The sequence below is a fragment of the Watersipora subatra genome, chromosome 11, assembly GCF_963576615.1.
Source record: "Watersipora subatra chromosome 11, tzWatSuba1.1, whole genome shotgun sequence".
NCBI classification, from domain to species: Eukaryota; Metazoa; Bryozoa; class Gymnolaemata; order Cheilostomatida; family Watersiporidae; genus Watersipora; species Watersipora subatra.
The window spans coordinates 44,660,774-44,683,197 of NC_088718.1; the positions used below are offsets into that span (position 1 = coordinate 44,660,774).

General features: G+C 35.7%; 1 protein-coding gene across 1 annotated transcript; it reads left to right on the forward strand.

Moving 5' to 3' along the window:
• The first annotated feature begins 17,892 nt into the window (after positions 1-17,892).
• Positions 17,893-21,290, forward strand: LOC137408120 (uncharacterized). Its single transcript, XM_068094510.1, has 4 exons — positions 17,893-17,972; positions 18,347-18,535; positions 19,812-20,034; positions 21,135-21,290. Exons 1-4 carry the CDS (start codon positions 17,893-17,895, stop codon positions 21,288-21,290), a joined length of 648 nt encoding a protein of 215 aa, XP_067950611.1.
• The last annotated feature ends 1,134 nt before the right edge of the window (positions 21,291-22,424 follow it).

The following is a 22,424-nucleotide window of genomic DNA, read 5'->3' on the forward strand; positions in this document are numbered from 1 at the left end:
TCTGATGATTCAACAAAATAGAAAGATTCTGGTAAGTCAGCTGACTTGATTTAGGCGGGAACTTTTACCTATCATCATTTACTATATATATAGTAAATATATATATAGTAAATATATATACAAATTATATATATATAAGTGTATAAACTAGGTGAATGCCCGGCGTTGCTCGAGTAATAAAAAATTCTTTGGCCAGAAAGTTTACTTTTATTTAACATATACAACATTTACCATTCTACCTTTTAAACTTCGAATCATTTGCAAAATGTTTTTGTGCATTTCAAATAAATTAAGAACAAAAAAAGACAACTGTGAAGGTTTTCAAACTTTTTCAAACAACTGCAACTTTTAAATTTCGTATTTTGTAAAAGTGTTTAAATGTGAATGTGAAATTACTAGCAAGTAATGGCTAAATGTAATCTGTTTTGATACGATTACAATGAAAAGTTAGTTGGTATTCGATTATATGATTTTAGTTTGTTTCAGTGTTGGCATCATAAGGCAAAAATATCGTATAAAAGTATAGAGTGGTATAGAAACCCATAGTAGTTATCTAATGAAATCACTGCCTGTTAAAGATCATCAAAATCATCATCATTGAAAAATAGTAATATAACAATATGTTAACCTTAGTAACTATACTTACTTACAATAACTTGAGTTTTTTGTGGGTATGATCTGCACAAAAATGTAACATTACAACGTACTACATGCAGAGTTCTTACTTTCAAGACAGACGTGTAACATAAACACTGAATCTAACTTATTTAAGTTTAGCTTACTGAAAACATACTCGAAAGAAGTTTTAATATGCATTTTAGTAAGCTTCTACCTAAAATTTTATCGCTTATCTGTTTGCGAACCCATTTTTACCATTTTCACCATAATGGATGACGCTGAACTGAGATATAATCACCAAATTTTAAAGTCGAGAAAAATTATTGTCGATATTGTTTTACGGAAAACAAATTAGCCTATTGTACGGTGAGGACAAAAAAGCATCGTGTTTCATAGAGTTACTAGAGTTCATAGAGTTTTAATTAATGTGTCAAAATCGAGAAAAAGGATGTATAAATTATATAGTAAAAGCGTGGAGCCGTAAATCCATCGTAGTCTGGTGGTTAGACAATTGGAAATCAAACCTGCGGTCGCAATAATCATGAGTTCAAACTATATACATGTATATATATGTACATATACATATACTTGTAGTATATATATATACTTGTATATGTTTACCCATGTATATATATATATATATATATATATATATATATATATACATGGGTAAACATATACAAGTATATATATACTACAAGTATATATATATGTACATATATATACATGTATATGTATACATCTATATAGTTTGAACTCATGATTATTGCGACCGCAGGTTTGATTTTCAATTGTCTAACCACCAGACTACGACGGATTTACGGCTCCACGCTTTTACTATATAATTTATACATCCTTTTTCTCGATTTTGACACATCAATTAAAACTCTATGAACTCTAGTAACTCTATGAAACACGATGCTTTTTTGTCCTCACCGTACAATAGGCTAATTTGTTTTCCGTAAAACAATATCGACAATAATTTTTCTCGACTTTAAAATTTGGTGATTATATTTCAGTTCAGCGTCATCCATTATGGTGAAAATGGTAAAAATCATTGAGCACTGTGCTCGGATCTTACGCGTTTAACCCATGTATATATATATATATACAAAAAATATATATATATATACAAAAAAAATATATATATATATATATATACATGGGTAAACGCGTAAGATCCGAGCACAGTGCTCAATGATAAAATCAGAGCAAGTTAAAATCAATAAAACAGACTATAACTTCAGATAAACACTTGATTACTATTAGTTTCATGCTTGGTAAGAGCAATCTTCAGATAAAATTGCTCTTACTAATTGTATGTATATATGTATATGTATGTATATAAACACTATCATATATATTGTATATTATATATATTATATATAAATTATATATATAATATAGATATATGCATTTTCTGTAATTGTGTTTAATTTTACTCAGACACTTGAGATTCAACTATCCGTCTGATAAATAATACTTTGGTCACATATTCTACTTGTATAGTTCATGAAGTCCATAGTCTGAGCGAGTATATGCTGTAATCATCTAAGACTTTAAACTGTTTAGTTAATAGTTATTGTTTATATATTTTTATTGCAGACTCATCTGGATCAGAAGGAATCTAGCTAATGCATACATAAAAACTGTTGATTTGTATACTTACTGTCTCCAGTAATAAGACTGCGTGTTGAAGTTGATTAAAGGAAACTACACTTCAGGCCTTTACATTATGGCTAACATTGCCCTTTTTAATATATTATTAATATTAAACTCTCAAACCAGCCATAATTTAAGTGTTTAGTATAGATTACTGCATGAAAATGTGAAGGTTCTTGAAATGAGTTTTACTAAGACTGTGTCAAAGCCACCAAGAGTCAGGAGAACATAACTCATTGAATAACTCAAAGTTATATACATAGTTTATTTACCAGTTTTGTGGTTTATTTATCTGTTTACTCTGTGTTTATTATAGCATGTTATGTTGATATTGTACACCTATTATCACCTGCTTCAGCTAGCCTTATGAATACTAGCATGAAACATTTAGTCTTGTCAATTCTTATATACGGCTAGATATCATTCACAATAATATATATTCACAAACATCACAATGACTTGTTTATGTCATAATATTCATCTGATGCCACCCTCACAACGCCGTGATGGCAGACATATTTATACAATACCTGCAAAGCAACGCGTGATGTCATGTGGTATTCACAATACAAATGTTCTCCACATATTGCAGTAGTATTCATAAATATGATGCCCTGTTTCCCTTACAATAACCTTTGTAGAAGCCAATATCATGGTGGTGTTATCAAACAACAGCTTTCAAAATGCTAAAAATACAGTGAAGGTAGCCTGTTCAGCTGTAAGGGCAATTATTATAATTATTTCCATAATCAGTCTCTCCAGTGTTCATTCTAGGACTGTTAAACAACATGGTATTGGGTTTCACCTTCGGAGAGACATAATGTAAAGGTTTCACGCCACCCTTACTTTCCTCCACTAGTACAAGACTCGGTGCATGAGTTTATACATATATCTCTGCTTAGTTCATAAGAGTACAAGAATAATCAAGCACATGCAATGAACAAGCCCAGAACAGCTCTGCTCTCTAACTTGAATGTTCATGCTTATATAGCGGGTAGGCCCCACCTCTGTTCTACTTGGCTGAGCCCGGCTCGGCTTGGCTTTGGCTTGACTTGGCGTTGGCTTGGCTCAGCTTGGCTCTGCTGCAGGTGGACGCCATCCACCACACACTCCCCCATTGGCGACTAGGGTCTCCAAATTACATCTTGGGGGAGCACCAGTTGCGCCAGGGCCTCATGTTGGCGGGCTTCGTAGCAGAGGCGCTCTCCCTCGTCCAATAGCAACTGGCGCTTTTGGCCCTTCAGGTATCCTTGCCTCAGGATAGTCTGCATTGTTTCTGCAGCCCTTGTCCAATCTCGTGCGTCCTGGGCCAACAGTCGGGCTCAGCTACGCTGGGTCTGCAGTAGAGTCTGGCTAGCCAGGTTCTGTCCCATTATCTCGGCCAGCGTGCGGTATCCGGATTGGTCCAAGGCCGTCTGGCTCCTCCTGGTTGAGGCTGGGCAAATCCGAGCTAGAGAATGGAGCTGCGTCCTTGTCTGCTGGGCTCCTCTTCGTGGGCTGCGGCGTCTCCTTCCTCGAGTAGTGGGAGTACAGGCAGCCGTAGTCAGGAAGCCCCGCATGTTCTCCTGGCGGAACTGCTCCCAGGTGTCCTGGTCGACCAGATACACCACCGGCTCTACTCCTCCCTGCTGGTGTGTAGCGTGATGTATCAGCATCTGATCCCGTGACATATGTTGCCAATCACAAGGGCATACAAATACTGCGTAATGTTGCAGCACATAAAAACGGATCCGCCAGGTGCTGGTCGTGAACTGGTTAATCCGGCAGCTCCCATGCCTCACCTGCTTTTCCACCCGCATGACAGTCTGGGCAGACAGATATTTAATCATCTTCACCACTGTCTTCTTTTGCGGTCTACTCTACTCTAGCTTCGGTTCCTTAATGGGCGTACTCTCCCTAATCACAACAGCCGATGGAGAAGAAGGCAACTCCGGTGAGGGGGAGCTGATCTGCCTCTTCTTGGTTCATATGGCAGCCACCTGTATGGCAGAGAATGTCCAGCATCTGAGTGTCCGCCTCGAGAATAGCCAGAGAGTGTATTTCACTGAAGCAAACTTTCAGCAACAACTTCAAGAACCAAGCTTTGTAAGCTTCTTTCTGCAAGAAAGAAGCTTTGTACACTTGATGATTTTCCCAGGACTCTTCTCTACTGCTAACTGCCAGCCTATTACACCTTTGACACATCCAAAAAATGCTGGAAAAGACGAGTTCAAGAAGCTGCAGTGCCTGATCATCCTGGCATATGTCGAACTGATGTCTTAGCGGGGGTATACACTGTTCACCCAACAATCGTGAATGTTTCTTTCTTTGAATCATGCTGCATCACGTGGTTGGCCCAGTGTTCTTTCAGCATTTAAGAACTGTTGAAGGTCATGTCTGTGCCACTTTCCATGAAGCATGCAGGCATTTGGGGCTATTGGAAGATGATGCACAGTAGAAGTATGCACTGAAAGAAGCTGCAACTGTACAGTCACCTGCCCAAGTTGTTTGCTATTATGCTGAGCACCTGCCATATTTCTGACCCTCTTCAGCTGTGGCAAGAGTTTAAAGAACATTTGGCTGAAGACATCCTGTTTCATGAGTGACAACTGCTTTAGGATCAACAACTACAGTCCACAGGTAGAATGTTCAATATTGCTCATATATCTATTGAGGACCAAGTGCTCGAGGTCACAAACAACAACCTCTCAGTTTATGGACTCCCCAGGCCTGTTAGAGTGGAGCAACCTATTGTGTGCAGGGAAATATTATGCGACACGGCATATGACCGTGAAGAGCTCCATCGCCATGTTGAAACCAATGAACCACTGCTGCTGAAAGAGTAAAGAGCTGCATATTACACAGTTTTGGAAAAAATTGAACAAAGCAGTGGCGGTATGGTGTTTCTTCACATACCAGGTGGGACCGGCAAAACCTTCATCACTAATCTTATATTGGCGAAAGTACGAAAGTCTGGAAAAATTGCTTTGGCTGTAGTTTCATCTGGCATTGCAGCTATCTTACTCCCTGGTTGCCGCACTGCACATTCAGCACTGAAACTGCCTCTTAATTTTGCCAGAACTGAGAATCCTGTGTGCAATATCAAAAAGAACAGCGGAACTGGCCAACTTCTGCAACAATGCGTTCTTATTGTGTGGGATGAGTGCACAATGTCGCACAAGCTCGCATTCGAAGCACTAAACCTTACACTAAAGGACTTGCGTGAAAATAATAGACTTTTTGGTGAAGTAACTCTTTTACTTTCTGGAGATTTCCGCCAAACATAGCCTGTCATACAAAAAGGTACACCCGCTGATGAGATAAATGCATGCATCAAACCATCATTTTTGTGGCCGTCTGTTGTGCAGCTGCATTTAACACGAAACATGCGTGCCGCTATTCTTGGCGACTAAACAAACGCACATTTCGCTGCTGGACTGCTGCGTATTGGTGAAAGACGTTTGCCAGTCAGTGCTGATGATGGTTTGGTGTCACTTGAAGGCTACGGCACTTTTGTGGATTCGACTGAGGAACTTCAGGAGAAAGTTTACCTTAACCTTCGACAGAGGTTCTAAGATGTTGATTGGTTATCTGAGCGAGCTATTCTTTGCCCCCGGAATGACGCAGTTGCTGCTATAAACTCACAGCTTTTAGCCCAACTACCTGAAAATTCAAAAACCTTCACTTCTGTTGATACATCGTTGACTGATGACGCTGCTGTAGAATATCTTGTGGAATTCTTAAACTCACTGGACTTGCCCGAACTTTCTACTCGTAAATTGCAGCTAAAGATAGGAACACCAATCAAGCTTCTTCGCAACCTCAATCCTCCAAAGTTGTGTAATGGCACTCGGCTAATTGTTACGCAAATGTTTTTGCACGTAATTCAGGCCAAAATCATTTCGGCATCTGGTAGAGGAGAATCTGTATTTATTTCAAGGATCCCAATTATTCCAACGGATCTACCATTTGAATTTATAAGGACCATTTTCAGTTCTCCATCAGAGTCTGCTTCGCTATAACCATCAACAAGTCGCAAGGTCAGTCCCTCAAAGTAGCTGGTATCGACTTACTGTCACCCTGCTTTAGTCATGGCCAGCTGTACGTTGCCTGCTCAAAAGTAGGCACAAGCTGAAAACTGTTTGTTCATACACCCGACAGAAAAACAAAAAATATTGTCTATTCGCAAGTGTTGCATTGAATTAACATTGTGTTATTGTTATGTCATGCTTGCATTGAATTAACATTATGTTATTGTTATGTCGTGCTATGTTCTTCATGTACTGCTATACCTACATATTATCCACATGCAGCATTTTCTAACATAGTTTTCAGTATATATATATTTTCATGCATTCGTTTTCCATATTGTGTCTCATAAAAAGGCTATCATGTTGGCGTTATGTTTTATTATTGTAAGGTGCTAATGCTGTATCTGCCTTGACATCATACTGTCTGTGCTGTTATACACGTAAATTTTACTGATAATAAATTTTATCAACACAACCACACTACTGCTGCACTGTTTGTAAATAACATATCAAAACACAGGCTATAGACAAAGAACTGGTGAGCCATGATTAGTGTTAGAAGTCTCCATCTGATGTAGAAGTATAAAAGTCATGTATAGTGCATGTAGAAGTCTCCATTCAATAAATGCTGGCGATAGCTCAGCAGTACAATAGCAAAATATTTTCTACAATTTCTTAAAACATGCAAAATTTTTCAATACTGACAGTTTGAAGAACTTCAGTTTGCCTAGAAATGTCAATTTCATTATCAGTTCTCTGTACAAAGTTAAGACAACTCTGATTTGAGTGGTTTGAGACCGATGCATTGTAGACTAGCTGTAAAACACATTGCAGATTTTCATCGTTCTCCCCAAAATGATTGACATGTATGACTGCATATGTGTATGCAATCTGATCAGCCCAACAATTTCAGTAAACTGCATATTTGGAGTTGTTTTACAGCATGAAAGACAACTTTCAGTAAACCTCTTGCTGTACGTGAATCTGTTCTCGTCGATGGGTAATGCAGCTAGTGTGTATATATACAGAAATAGCGGAATGCTCGGCATTGCATGGGCATTAGAAACAGCTTATAAACAGCTGCAGGTAATGTAGTTGCCTGCCACTTGCCATCAGTCTGGCACATTACCAATGGCTAATTTAAGTAAGCTAGTATCCCTATTGCTAAACTTTCTAACAACAGCCATGAGAGCAAGCTTTGCTGACATTTCGCTGTAATGTAATGCATAGTCGCTATGCATATTTTAATCGACATAACGATTCATATGGCCTAATGAATCTATCAATCTCGTGTAACTCAATGGTTTAGCATATCACCTGAGTGATGGGAGGTACCAAGATCAAATCTTTTGAGATACGGATTCTTCATTCGCAGATTTTAATAGCTACGTATAGCTGAACAGTGATTCACAGAATAACAAATACACAAACACTGAGGTATATATATATAATAGCTGTGCTACCCAGCGTTTTCCAGGTATTAAAAATCTGCTTATAAACGATGAGAGGTAGTGAGAGTTGCCTGCCACGTGCTATTAGCCTGGCACATTGCCAATGGATAATTTGAGTAAGCTTACTAATAAGAGCTACCCTTATCCATGATATTATGCCATTATGCTGCGTCGTAACAGAGAGCAGTAGTGTATTTGCTTCCATATGGCGACATATATCGCCTAATGAATCCACCAAGCTTGTGTGGCTGAATGTGGCTCGAGATCAATTCTTCTGTTTTACAGATTCTTTATTCCAAGGTTTTAATAGCTACAACTAGACAAACACAGACAACAAAATTGAGAAACACAGATATGGTATATATATACGATGTATATCATCATAAACTATTTATCAATGCTTTTTGAGCAATCTAGTTGAATAGATTTTCACCTATCGCCATAGTAAGCTTCAAGTCTCTTAAATGTAACAATATTTCATATAAAATAGCATAAAAAATGAATAAAATTAACAATATTATTTTTGTGCGCATAACAGATAAAAATGATAGCAAGTAAAGAAAGTTACAGTGAGAGACAAAGCAAGAACTGGCAAGAGTTTACATCTAGTACATCAATGCATGGGGTAAAATATGTAACTGATCAAGAGATACTTCTCTACAGAAGGTGAGTTCATCTTCAGATCTAACTGACTACAGGTAGAGTTGTGAAAGGAGTAGAAAGGGTGACAGTGGTGGAAGTGGTGAAAGTGGGAACAGTGATAGAAATAGGGATAGTGGGGGGAAGTAATGACCATAGCGGTAGTCGTGAGAGCGCTGACAATTACTGGAAGAAATGAGAATGCTGGCAGTGGTGGTATTGGTAACAGTGATGAGAATGGTGACACTGAAAATATTGGTGAAAGTTTTGGTGACAGTGATGAAAATGCTGACAGTGGTTGAAAAGCCAATTTGACTCTCGTAAAAGTTTCAGTTTCTAATAAAAAATAAAACGTCATCGGAATTATTGTCTTTTATGAGCCTAATTTTCTAGAACACATCATAAAAGCGACTAAAGAAGTTGAGCAAAAGCTATTGACTTAAATTTAGACAAGTGGCTAATTCACAGCATCTTCTGAGAGGCAGAGGTCTGTGGCTGGTTGGTACTGACCTACTTAACAGCTGACCTACTTTTCGGCGACTTCCTAATAAACTGACCTAGCCTAGGACAATTATATTTCGTATTAGTATTTAGTTTCGTGAGTAGCATACAGAGTAAAATTTCACTGCTACTTAATTTCGCAGCTCTAATGAGTGCAAAAATATGGTGATGTGGAAATAGATGCAGTGGAACAAACATAATTAGATTCCTCAGGTCCAGTTCACTGGTAAGGAAAAAATTTTCAATTTGGGACTAGCTTGTATTTGTGAATCGCAGGTAGAAATGTGTAGGCGAGATCGATAATGCAATTTGATCACTTGCTGCCATTTGTTTCTTGGACTATCAATGACGTCTAGGTACATGCCGCCGCCATAGTTTCTTTGTTATCTTAATTTGCTTTGCCATGCTGCTCAGTCGGTGTATTAGCTATAATGAGTTTAGCAGAAATTCCCCAATGAGCCCAACCACACCCAAAAATTAACTGCATTTCTAATATGATGATTTTATTGTGGATATCAACGAACAAAGCTATTTAATTTTGCTTTTTCGCTCATTTGTTATGATTTTTTAGTTTGCTCATAAAATTTTCGCGAGAGGACGAGTTCGCGAAAACGCGAAAGTTAGATGACGCGAATACATAAGTGTCCTAGAGTACTTAACAGTGACTTCTTAATCAACTGACCTTAACAGTCGACTTGCTTATAAGTGACCTTCATATCCTCTGACCCCCTTTTCAGCGACCTCCTTATCAACTAACCTACCTTTCAGGGACCTCTTCATCAACTGATCTACTTATCCCCTTATCTTTCCTATCAGAGAACCTCCTTAAAGTGTGATCACCTTTCTATGCTTGAGATAGAGAAATACTAGACAGTCTCACCTCTGTTTGAAACTTTTTCATCACACATGTTTTATAGGATGACAATGTAGTTGAATTCAACCATAAAATTCTATTCTACATGATGTAAAGGAACCTTGGGTAATGTCTATCTGTTTGAGGTGAAAGTGTGGGATAGATATAGATTATTATGTGTCCATTTCAATGTACAACTCTCTCGTCTGTTTTAACCCGAGTGCTATGTTTTTTTGTACATATTTTAAAAATATTTCCTTAATTCAACACTGGTACACTAAAAGTGTACAGATACTGAGATAGCATGCTAAATTATATCGTTCCTTACAATCTAGTAGCAGAAATGTGAGATGAACTTTTCAAGGGTGGCAACAAGTCACTTTAAAAATGGGTCATTGGAACCCAGTGAAAGGTACAGTAAACTGAGTGTTATGTAATGTGTCCTTTTCCTAACTGTCTCTTGTGTTTGGTTCCTATGCTACCAACCTGCGTTCTCTGCAAATACGCAACCTTATTTGCATTGTGTATTTGCAGAGAATGCTTTATGCTTTTGGTGTTAACTTTTTACAGACTTTGAATGAAAACATAATTATATAGAATATTTATATTTATCTTTCTGCACATATGACGAACATTGTTTTCTATTCCATGACACAAACGTTCTGCATCTACCATCGTGCGTTTCAGTTTATGAACTTTCCGTTACAACCTTCATTTCACTATCCTGGCACAACTATTTGTTCAACTCAATAATTTCTGCATTTTATTTTTTCCAATGTTCTTTTCTTTCTTTAGGCATGTAACAAGCAACCTTATTGTTCATTACATGTGATAGTGTGAACATCGTTATCATCAACGATCACCGAAGTATTGTGGCATCAACGCCGAGATACGGCGATGTAGTGGCTACCAGCCTTTAGCTCCTGTGAGAATTCAATTCAATCCAATATCTAAGCTCTACATACCGTAGTTTTTTTGCATCCAAAATAATACGGAGTTGCCTACTCATTAGGCTAATTTGTTTTAATCTAAATGTATCCAAGTTCATTGATTAAAGATTCCTTTTACTAAATAGTGGTGATAACTCAAAACGTGAGTTTACGTATTTAATGAGTAGACAAAATTCAAGAATTTTTCGTTGAATGCGAGCGACCTTTCGTTAACATTCTGCTTTTCAAAGATAATACCCTAAATCTTTTACTTATACTGTTGATATTTTTGATCAATGCTAGCTTACATCAAGACTTTAGTTTTACCAGAAGGGGCAGATGGTCTCCAATTTTATCAGAATACTGCTTTTTAAAAAGTGCTCATGATGTTTGGTGAGTTTTGACTCATCACAGTTTGTAAATAATTTATTTTCCTGCTTTACATTACTATAACTAAATGTATTTTTATGCAATGTTTTAGGCATTTTACTTTCATTTCATCTCCATAATGAAAGATTTTTGGGAAGATGATTGGAGTGATGAAATGACTCAAGCTTTTACACATTTCTTTGCGCTGCTCTCACACAAAATGAAGAAAACTGGGTTGATTGACTCTGATGACTCCTCAACAAAATAAAAAGACTCCGGTAGGTCAGCTGACTTGATTTAGGCAGGGACTTTTACCTATTATCATTTACTATATATAATTATATAGATAGTAAATATATATATATATACATATTATATATATGTATATACCAGCTGAATGCCCGGCGTTGCCCGAGTAATACAAAATTCTTTGGCCAGAAAGTTTACTTTTATTTAACATATACAACATTTACCATTCTACCTTTTAGACTTCATATCATTTGCAAAATGTTTTTGTGCAGTTCAAATAAATTAAGAGCAAAAAGAAGACAGCTGTGAAGGTTTTCAAACTTTTTCGAACAACTGCAACTTTTAAATTTCATATTTTGTAAAAGTGTTTAAATGTGAATGTGAAATTACTAGCAAGTAATGGCTAAATGTAGTCTGTTTTGATACGAGTACAATGAAAAGTTAGTTGGTATTCGATTATATGATTTTAGTTTGTTTCAGTGATGGCATCATATGGCGAAAATATTGTGTAGAAGTATAGAATGGTATAGAACCATTATTAATTATCTAATGCAATCACTGCCTGTTAAAGGTCATCAAAATCATCATCACTAAAAATAGTAACAAAACAATATGTTAACCTTAGTAACTGTATTTACCTGCAATAACTTGAGTTTTTTGTAGGTATGTTCTGCACAAAAATGTAACATTACAATGTACTACGTTCAGAGTTTTTACTTTCAAGACAGATGTGTAACATAAACGCTGAATCTAACTTATATGAATTTAGTTTACTAAACATATACTTGAAGGAAGTTTTAATATACATTTTAGTAAGCTTCTACCTAAAATTTTATCACTTATCTGTTTTTGAACCCATTTTTACCATAACGGATGACGCTAAACTGGGATATAATCACCAAATTTCCAAGACGGAAAAAATTATTGTCAATATCGTTTTGAGGAAAACAAATTAGCCTATTGTATGGCAAGGACAAAAAAGCATCACGTTTCATAGAGTTATTAGAGTTAATAGAGTTTTAATTGATGTGGCATGCAGCGTGTGAAATCGAGAAAAAGGGTGTATAAAGTATATATGTAGTAACACAGTAGACATAGTAGGCACATTGTCAATAGAAAATTGCAGTAAGCTGCTAGGCTTCTAATGACAGTACTCTAGTGACATTGCATCAGCATTGTTTTCCAGCTACAGTTATTCTAATAATAGCTATAGCCGGATTGCAGATAGACATACGACACACGAACATACTTTGAGAAATATATATATAGATGAATAAAGATACATATATATATGGTATATATTTTCTTTGTGTGTATATATATGTATGGTATATATATTTATATATACATGTATCTATATAAATATATATGTATAATATATATATATATATATATGTATATATATGTATATACATAATATATATACATTTTATACCGTAAGTCCTCATGCTCAAGCCGTGCGGCTCGTCGTTGGGCGTGGCTTCTGGTTCAGGGTCATAGATCATGGCTAAAGTCATTCTTTATAAAACTTACGTGGCTTGTTATTCTTTATAAAGCTTACAAAATGTGGCTTGCCCAAATACCAACAGCAGTCAACTCAGGTGAGTTTTAGAGCAGAAACTACCACCCATACGGGTTAACCGGGGTGAGGAAACAATATATATATATATATATATATATAATATATATACTAATATATCTAGTGGTAATCTTCTGACTAAGAAAGTGCTCAATGCCGTAAAGGCAGTGCATATAGAATAATTAAAAACCATTGTATAGTGAATACCACTTGACATCTCGCGTTGCTTCGCAGGTATTGCATAAATATGTCTGCCATCACAGCATTGTTAGGGTAGCACCAGTGTTTTTAAGACGAAACTATTAGTAGTGTAAATATAATAGTCAAAATTCTTATTTTCTTTTAAATTATTCTATATATATATACACATATATGTATATTTATATATATATACATATATATATACATATATATATCGTAAGTCCTCAAGTGCTCATAAACAGATGACTCACAAAGGAAAAAATAACCCTCCAACAAGCCGTCTGTGGTATCTAGTTGCCCTTATCAACAAGCCGCATATGCCCACAGACCGCGGCTAACGACTGAAGTTTTGTCGTCCTTGACCCCTTCGGGGGCGGAGAGGTTAGTGTTGAGACGAGTTTCGCTATACCCCCATCCTCTTGAATAAGAAAACAGGCTACATCAGTGCATGTGAAAAGAATTTTCTTTTACTTCCAAGTTCGAATTAAAATTCCTGAACCCTTGCATCAAGAACTTACTTGCCATATCTCAGCTAGATTTTTATTGCACCGTTAGAGGGCTTCATGTTTATGGAAAAATGGCGGTCAAGAATGAAAAGGTGTTAATAACTTATGACTGTGGTGAGCTAAACATACCTCATCATCTTCATAGATAGAAGTTCCGTTTAGAATTTAAATTTATTTTTAAAAAATACAAAAAACTCACCCAAGAAATTTAATGTCATGAATTCAAACTAAATAAAATCTTCACTGATAATTGGAATAAGATTGTGAGGTTAGCTTATCCGGTTTGTCTCTGTCTGTCGTTCGGCTGAAGGAAAAATCCCATATTTTAATAAAAATTAGAAGAAAAAACAACACCGGTGATAATATGATGAAATATAAATTAAATAAATTTTTGAAAAACAATTGCGGAAGCTGAGCAGAGACCGCATTTATCGAGAAACCGCGAATATATATATAACCGAGAATACATATATATGTATATATATAAAATATTACAGGAAAAACATGTGTCCGAGTTCAAATCACTTTATTACTTAATAGTTTCATGCCTCTGTGAGGCAATCATCAGATAAAATGACTTTGCTCAATAAAAGCAGTAATTATACACAGGGTGTAGTCACAAGCATACAGATTAAAACTAAATCTGAATTAGGCAGAAAAGCTGGTAAGAGCTAAGTTACACTACTGTTCTTAAGCAGGTATTTGACCGCGTGTCTACATGTAGAGACAAGTTCATTCCGCTTATTTAGAGACGACATGTCAGGCTTGCATAATATGAAAAACTTTTCCTATATACATAGATTGCATTTATTAGTTGCACTGCTGTATGCATTGGCTTGTTTCAGTAGCTTCCACTTAATAGAGTAATGGGTGTTAGTGTTTTTCAGCTGCCAAATATATTTACTGAGTTCAGTGCTCAGCTTTCTTGCCTCGTTTCGAAAGGATGCAGTATGATTGTTGTATCGGGTCTTAAACTGACCTGAATGCTTTATACTACACCCTGTGTATAATTACTGCTTTTATTGAGTAAAGTCATTTTATCTGATGATTGCTTCACAGAGGCATGAAACTATTTAGTAATAAATTGATTTGAACTCGGACACATGTTTTTCCTGTAATATTTTAGTTTTAGCTCTGCTTTATGCATTGAGCACTCTGATTTCAGTTTCACAAGTTTACTGTATTTATATATTTATATGGTATATATTTATATGTGCATTATATTCAATGTCTATATATACAATATAATATATAAATTATATATAAATTATAAATATATATATTTTTTCTGTAATTGTGTTTAATTTTAGTCAGACTTGTGAGGTTCATCTATCCCTCTGATAAACAATACTTTGGTCACATATTCTACTTGTATAGTTCATGAAGTTGTTAGTCTAAGTAAGTACATGCTGTAATCATATAAGATTTACAGTGTTTAGTTAAGAGTTATAGTTTATATATTTCTATTGCAGACTCATCTGGATGACTACAGAAGGAATCTACCTAATGAATACATAAAAACTGTTGATCTGTATACTTACTGTCTCTAGTAATAAGACTGCGTGTTGAAGTTGATTAAAGGAAACTACACTTCAGTTCTTTTCATTATGGCTAACATTGCCTTTTTTAATATATTATTAACATTAAACTCTCAAACCAGTCATAATTTAAGTGTTTAGTATAAATTACTGCATGAAAATGTGAGCGTATTTGAGATGAGTTTTACTAAGACTGTGTCAAAGTCACCAAGAGTCAGGAGGACATAACTCATTGAGTAACTCAGAGTTATATACATAGTTTATTTGCCAGTTTTGTGGTTTATATATCTGTTTACTCTGTGTTTATTATAGCATGCTAATGTTGATATTGTAACTCTATTATCATCTGCTTCAGCTAGTCTTACGAATGCAAGCGCGTAGTCATGAAACATTTACTCTTGTTGTCAATTTCTATATATATGACTAGATATCATTCTGCAATAATAGATATTTACAAACATCCCAATGACTTGTTATATGTCATAATATACATCTGGTGCCACTCTAACAATGCCGTGATGGCAGACATATTGATACAATATCTGCGAAGCATTGCGTGATGTCAAGTGGTATTCACTATACAAAGGTTCTTGACATATTGAAGGAGTAATCAAAAATATGATGTCTTGTTTTCCTTGCGACAACCTTTGTAGAAGCCAATATCATGGTGGTGTTATTAAACAACAGTTTTCAAAGTGCTAAACATACAATAAAAGTAGCCTTTTCCACTGCAAAAGCAATGAATATAGTTATTTCCATGATCAGTCTCTCCACAGGGTTTATTCTAGGACTGTCAAACAACACTGTATCGGGTTTCACCTTCGGTTGGAAAGAAAAGCTTTAATTCAGATTAAAATTGTTCCTTGAAGGCGGCTTTAACTTAGTTTCAGGAATTATCTGTTTGCTATAGAATTTTTAAAAAGACATGAACACACAGCTTGTCACTTCACATTGCCAATTGCATAGCTTCTCTGCCAAAAATATTCTCATAAATCAATGAAATATTTCCAGTTTTTCATGTTTGCTATTAATTTGTTTCCTCAACTGTCTTATCTATGGAGTCAGCTATCTGCCAACGAATGAGTCAACTATCTGTCAACAAGGGAGTTGGCAACATGCATAGATACATACGTACATACATACATACATACATACATACATACATACATACATACATACATACATACATACATACATAAATACATACGTACATTTGTACATACGTACATACATACGTACCTAAATATGTACATACGTACATACATACATACGTATATACATATGTACATATGTACGTACATACGTATGTACATACGTACGTACATACATATGTACATACGTATGTACATACATACATATGTACGTACGTACATACGTACGTACATACATACGTACGTACATACATACGTATGTACATACATACACACATACATACATTTGTACATACATACATATGTATGTACGTGTGTATGTATGAACATATTTACGTACATACATATGTATGCACATACGTATAAAAGTCCGTGCATACATATGTACCCTTAGGTACGTAGATATCCCCGTATGTAGGCCCTTTCGTGTTTGCATGTTTAACCTGTTATCTTGAATCTTACTCTGTCTGTCTGCTGTGTTCTTATCATCGAGATTGTTAAGTATTTCCATAGACTGATTATTCCCAGCGGTTTTCCGGTTCTGTCTGTGTATTGCTGAGTATTTCTGTAGACTGTTTATTCCAAGCTGTTTTGTGGGTTGAAACCCAGTCAAGCGTCTAACATCATACCATATCAGTTTTTTCACAGACATGGGCAATGGTACAGTAGCAGACACGATTGCATTTCAATTTACCGAGTCAATTCAAATTAAAAAACACGTAGCCTACTGATGCCGGATGCCAAAACAGTGGAAATAGTTCCTTGGTTTGATAATATTATCAAGTCAGCACCTTGTAGCTGATTAGTGATGCATGTAAGTGATGTGATATGCTTGTGTGTTCACCTGGTAAATCCTACTTTGTATTGTTTTATATTGTTTCTCTTTTTTCTGTATGTCAGGATGGAGAAAACTTGGTACTCAACCTGTATTATTCACCGTTTATCTGTTTAACGACATTATGTAATCTTCTATTCTGACTCCAGCCAATAGCTGATATTCTTACAGTAAATTTTTGTATGGCCCTTCTAATGTTAGTATTTTATGGTTACAAAAGAGCCATGAACAGTGGCAGCTGCGAATATTTTAGCTTCTTTATCAAGGATTGCATAGTTTTGTAAGACCCATATTTAAAAATTCCTGCGTGAGAAATTAGAATGAGTCAAAGTATTCTTAGCTATTCATGACTAGGGAGGGGTCACTGCCTTGATAATAGCCTACGCCATGACTTTTGAGTAACAGCTTGAAGATCTCATTGGTTCTGATACAAACAGTGAAGGTGTGAGCAAACAACCTGAAGATATCATTGATTTTGACAATGACAAAAAATAACACTAGCTGTTCGTCTAAGGATGGTTTGTTACCTTGCTAACAATGTAATCACCAACGCCAAAATAATTATATATACCAGCTCTCAGAAATACATCTAGACCCATGTCATCCTTTGCATTTGGTTTATATATAGATATTAATTACAGAGCTCCCCATGCCCTGCTTGTTATTAGGACTGGGATATATCACTATATAAGCTCCCTTGAAAAGACAGCAGTTCTATTTGCAGTTTGGTAAAGCAACACACTTTTCTTACAGCCAACTTTTTTTGTGTTAGTACAAAATCATTTTGGTGCAAAAATAGCAATGGGTGGAGAAGTCAGCTGTCTACCGAATGGTAACAAAAGAACACGGTTGCTGACGAGACAATCCCTGGCCGTGGCACGGTAGGTTTTGTATTTTATAAACTCGATTCAAATTTTAAAGAGATCAAGGAAATTCAGAGCAGACCAAGTTATACGGATCAAGTAAACTCGGTTGCAATGCTAGCTAGTTTATCTCGAGACAACAACGAAATGCGGAACAAACTTACAATTAATTTTTTTATTTCGTTTGTCATAATCTTTTTTAACAAAAACAAGCATACAGCTCTAAATAACCAAAATCATTGGAATAAAGCGTTTTTATGTAAATTGACTTCGATATATTTACCAAACAAAATAATGGTTACTTGCCACTGAGCACACAACTACAACTAAAGGCTAGCTGAAGCCTTCCAACTTGAACACATTTGCTATATTTCATTACGTTTTGTTACAAGGAAAACTTGGAAGTTACAGTATGGTCTACAAGAAAAGCAAAGTGAAAGACGGTCAAAGAAAGGTGTATCCAACATTTTGGATCGACGCAGTCCGCTATCTCTCTCTATCTCTGAGAAGACTCTGGTAAAAAACACATGGCTGGAGATAGAGTTGGAGATTCAGCTGATTGGCCCCCTCACCTACTTCAAGTGGGCCAATTTTCATTATTTTTTACTTTCAATTTTTTTACTAAAATCTGTTTACCATGTTGTATTGCAGTTAGTAATCCTGAGCATTCTAGATTAAAATGTTAAGCTAAACATGGTTTAAACAGCTGAGATTGCAACAGCGGTGCTTTTGATAAGAAGGCTTTGATGATCTCTGCTATGCTTTTTATGAAGATGTCAAGATCTACGTCTGGTATATGCGTGTAACTTTGAAGATAATTGCTTGTGAGGAAGGAATTGTTTGTCTCTACCAATTAATTATTGTAAAATAACCAATTGGTATATTGGATATGAGTGATTGTGTGTTCAAGTCTTTTAGGATGTTTTTAACACAATATGTCCGATTATAGGTGGCTGTGTACAAGCTTAATGTTTAATTCAGCCCATCACTTCCTCGGTAACACTCACATGAATCAGCAAATTTGATTATTTATATTTTTTCTTCTCTTTTGTAGTATTTTGCACTTTTAGATACTTTTGGTTATTGTATAAGTAGTGAGTCTATTACAGGGCTTGCATTGGTCTTCAGTGTTACCTTAGCAAAGAGATTTTGCCATCACGGCTAACACAGGAAATAGCAAAAGCATTCTTGTATCCAAAAAAGACATCCTTACTGTACTGCCGGAGCTTTACATCAAAGAAGCACCAGCCAATTACAGATACTCTTCTAAGTACATAGCATGATGGATGACCTGGGAAGCAAGAGTTAACCAACTAACAAACACAGGAAAAAGTTACCAGCTTGTGAAGATGGCTGACTGTTTTTAGTTGAAGTTTTCTTCGAGCTGATGTCAACCACCCCACCATCTCTCCAAGAAATAGAAAGTGCAGATTGTTTCACAGTGGCTAGCATAACTAGGCTTTTCAGTCATTTCACCCTAGGTTATTACCTACACTGCTGTAGATTTATAATAACTGCTGCCACAACAAGTATGAAGAACTTTCCCTCCGATTCGTGAACTGCTCAAGTTGGATTCAATTCAGTAAACTCTCCTTATGAAAAATAAAATTTTAATTTTCAGAATATGGAACTTAGCAACCAAAAACTCGCTATAAATAAGAAAATCCAATTTTTTTAAAAGCTTCATGAAATGAATGAAACTTTAATGTACGAAACCAAGGGAGATAAATGCTTACAAATAGTTTTTGTCAAACAATTGTGCTCATGAACTACTTGAGGATTAACTGCCTTGATACCATTTGCCAAGCAGTTTGTTTTCTGTTTTAATGTCATTCGAATGAATTGTTCTATATGTAGTTTATTGGGTGCAGAAGTGGTAGAAAAGGAAGCTCTGCTACCGGTTAAAACCACGAATACATCTTTTCAAGATTACACATCTGCAGAAATTTCAATGCACGTGCTCAGCATTCTGAACCTTGTGAGGAAACTTGTTCATTGCATAGAGGATGAGGCTAAGATGCTACAAGTAGTACGAGATTCAAAAGATCAAGGCCTGCCTTGCAGCGAGTCAACTGTAGAAGTAAGTAAAATATAGGTACCGCTTGCTTTTCTAAAAGAACTAAGGCTATGTATTGTCAGAATGAGTCTACACCCTATTAAACTTTTTATATTTTAAAACTTTTGGCTCATTATTTCTACTCTCACGTAGCTATAACAATTTTGACAACTTCATAGTAAGGTAAGTAACATAGCTAATAGTTAGGTAAGTAACATAGATTATGGCAAAATAAGTAACATGGTTCATGATATGGGTAAGATACGTAACGTGGTTTATAGTAAGCTAAGTAACATAACTGTTCACAAGGTAAGCAACATAGCTCATGGTAAGGTAAGCAACATAGCTTATGGTAAGATAAGTAGCATAGCTAATGGTAAGGTAAGTAACATAGCTAATGGTAGAGTAAGTAACATAGCTTATGGTAAGGCAACTAACATAGCTAGCAGTAAGGTAAGTAACATATGTAGCTAATGGTAAGGTAAGTACATGTAACATAGATTTAACAACAAGTATTTTAATCACTAAAAAAATTCCATAGAACTAACGAGCACGCACATTGGTTTATATTTTTCATGAGCAGAAAATCCTCAGAATGTACTTTGCAAGAATTAAAGTGAATTGCAATCGTCAGGCATTAACTATTATAAAAGCTCAATCCTATAACCAGGCTCTAACTACTGTAATTTCTTTTCATCTAAAGTCATGCGGAGTTGCCTACTCATTATGCTACATCGTTTTACTCTAAATCTATGTAAGTCCAATGGTAAAAGATTCCTTTTACCAAATAGTGGGATAACTTGACATATAAATTTACAAATTTAATGAATAGACAAAATTTGAGAACTTATCATTGAATGAGTGTCACATTTTGTTAACATTTTGCTTTTCAAAGATAATGCACTAATATTTTACTTAAAATGTTGATATTTTTGATCAATGCAAGCTTACATCAAAATTTTAGTGTAACTAGAAAGGGCAGACAATCCCCAATCATATCAGAATGTCGCCTTTTAAAAGGCGATCATACTGTCTGGTGAATTCTAATTCATCACAGCTTCTAAGGAATGTATTTTCTTACTTTCCATTACCATAACTAGATGTATTTTTATGCCATGTTTTAGGCATTTCAATTTCATTTCTTCTCCGTAATGAAAGATGGTTGGGAAGAAGACTGGAGTAATGAAATCACTCAAGCCTTCACACATTTCTTCGCGCTGCTCTCACACATCATGAAAAAAACTGGGATGATTGACTCTGATGGCTCATCAACAAAATAGAAAGATTCTGGTAGGTCAGCTGACTTGATTTGGGCAGGAACTTTTACCTATCATCATGTACTATTTATATAGTAAATATATATATAGTAAATATACAGTCAAACATGGATAACTCGGCCACGGATAGCTCGAAAACATGGTTAATTCGAACGGTTTCTTTGGTCCGTTCCCACGTAATGATAAATTGCTTTAGATAACTCGAACTCAACACTGTTAATTCGAACTGTTTTTTGCCCAACGGCTACCGAAACGGTTGTTATCGCTTTAGAAAATCACTTTATTCAAAGCCATAGAGGTAAACCTCATCTTTTCGTAATTCATAAGCGTTGTTATTACCACCATCGGCAAAATAATTTTGTCAACGACTTTTCTAAAGGTTTGGTCAAATTTGATTTATACTGCTATACGATTAATAGCATGGGCTTGCCGGGTCACGTGCGCAAGGATTTTCGCCACGCACATACAAAACAAAAACAGCATGTTGTTTTGTATGTGCGTGGCGAAAATCCTTGAGTGCGTGACCCGGCTAGCCCGTGACGAATAGTTTTCCGACGTTGATTCCGTGTTGAATCAACGTCGGAATGTTGAATGTTTAAAACGTCTTAAAAAATGTTGTAATTAAACGTATACGTTGTCTGAGCTACAAAAAACTATTCATCGTTTGACCTAAACACAGAATACGTGTGTACATTCAATAAGTATCTATTAAAAAAGCGTGAGTGATATAGAATGTACCGTAAAACCTCGTAAAACTTCTAATTGAACTGCCTCGGAGTGTTGCTCTTAACGAATCCCAGGTAAAGTAAGGGATTTTTCTTTGGTAACTTTTTCTTGAAGTTGCATAAACTTCAAGAAAACTCGGCAAAATTGATCGTGGGTAAAACGCTCAAAAGAAAAAGATGTTTTTTCTTTTGAGCATTTCAACAACGATCAAGTTTTGCCAATGTCAATCTAAAAAAACGTCCTGGCAATAACATCACCTCAAACAACAAACCAATCTCAAGTGATAGAAAAATCTCTATACTTTTTGATAAAAACGTTTTAAACTTTACATTAGAAGCATTTAATTCGAAACAAGCCATTTGTGCTTTTGATTTATATTATAGTTTGCATATGTACATGTATCTACTAATA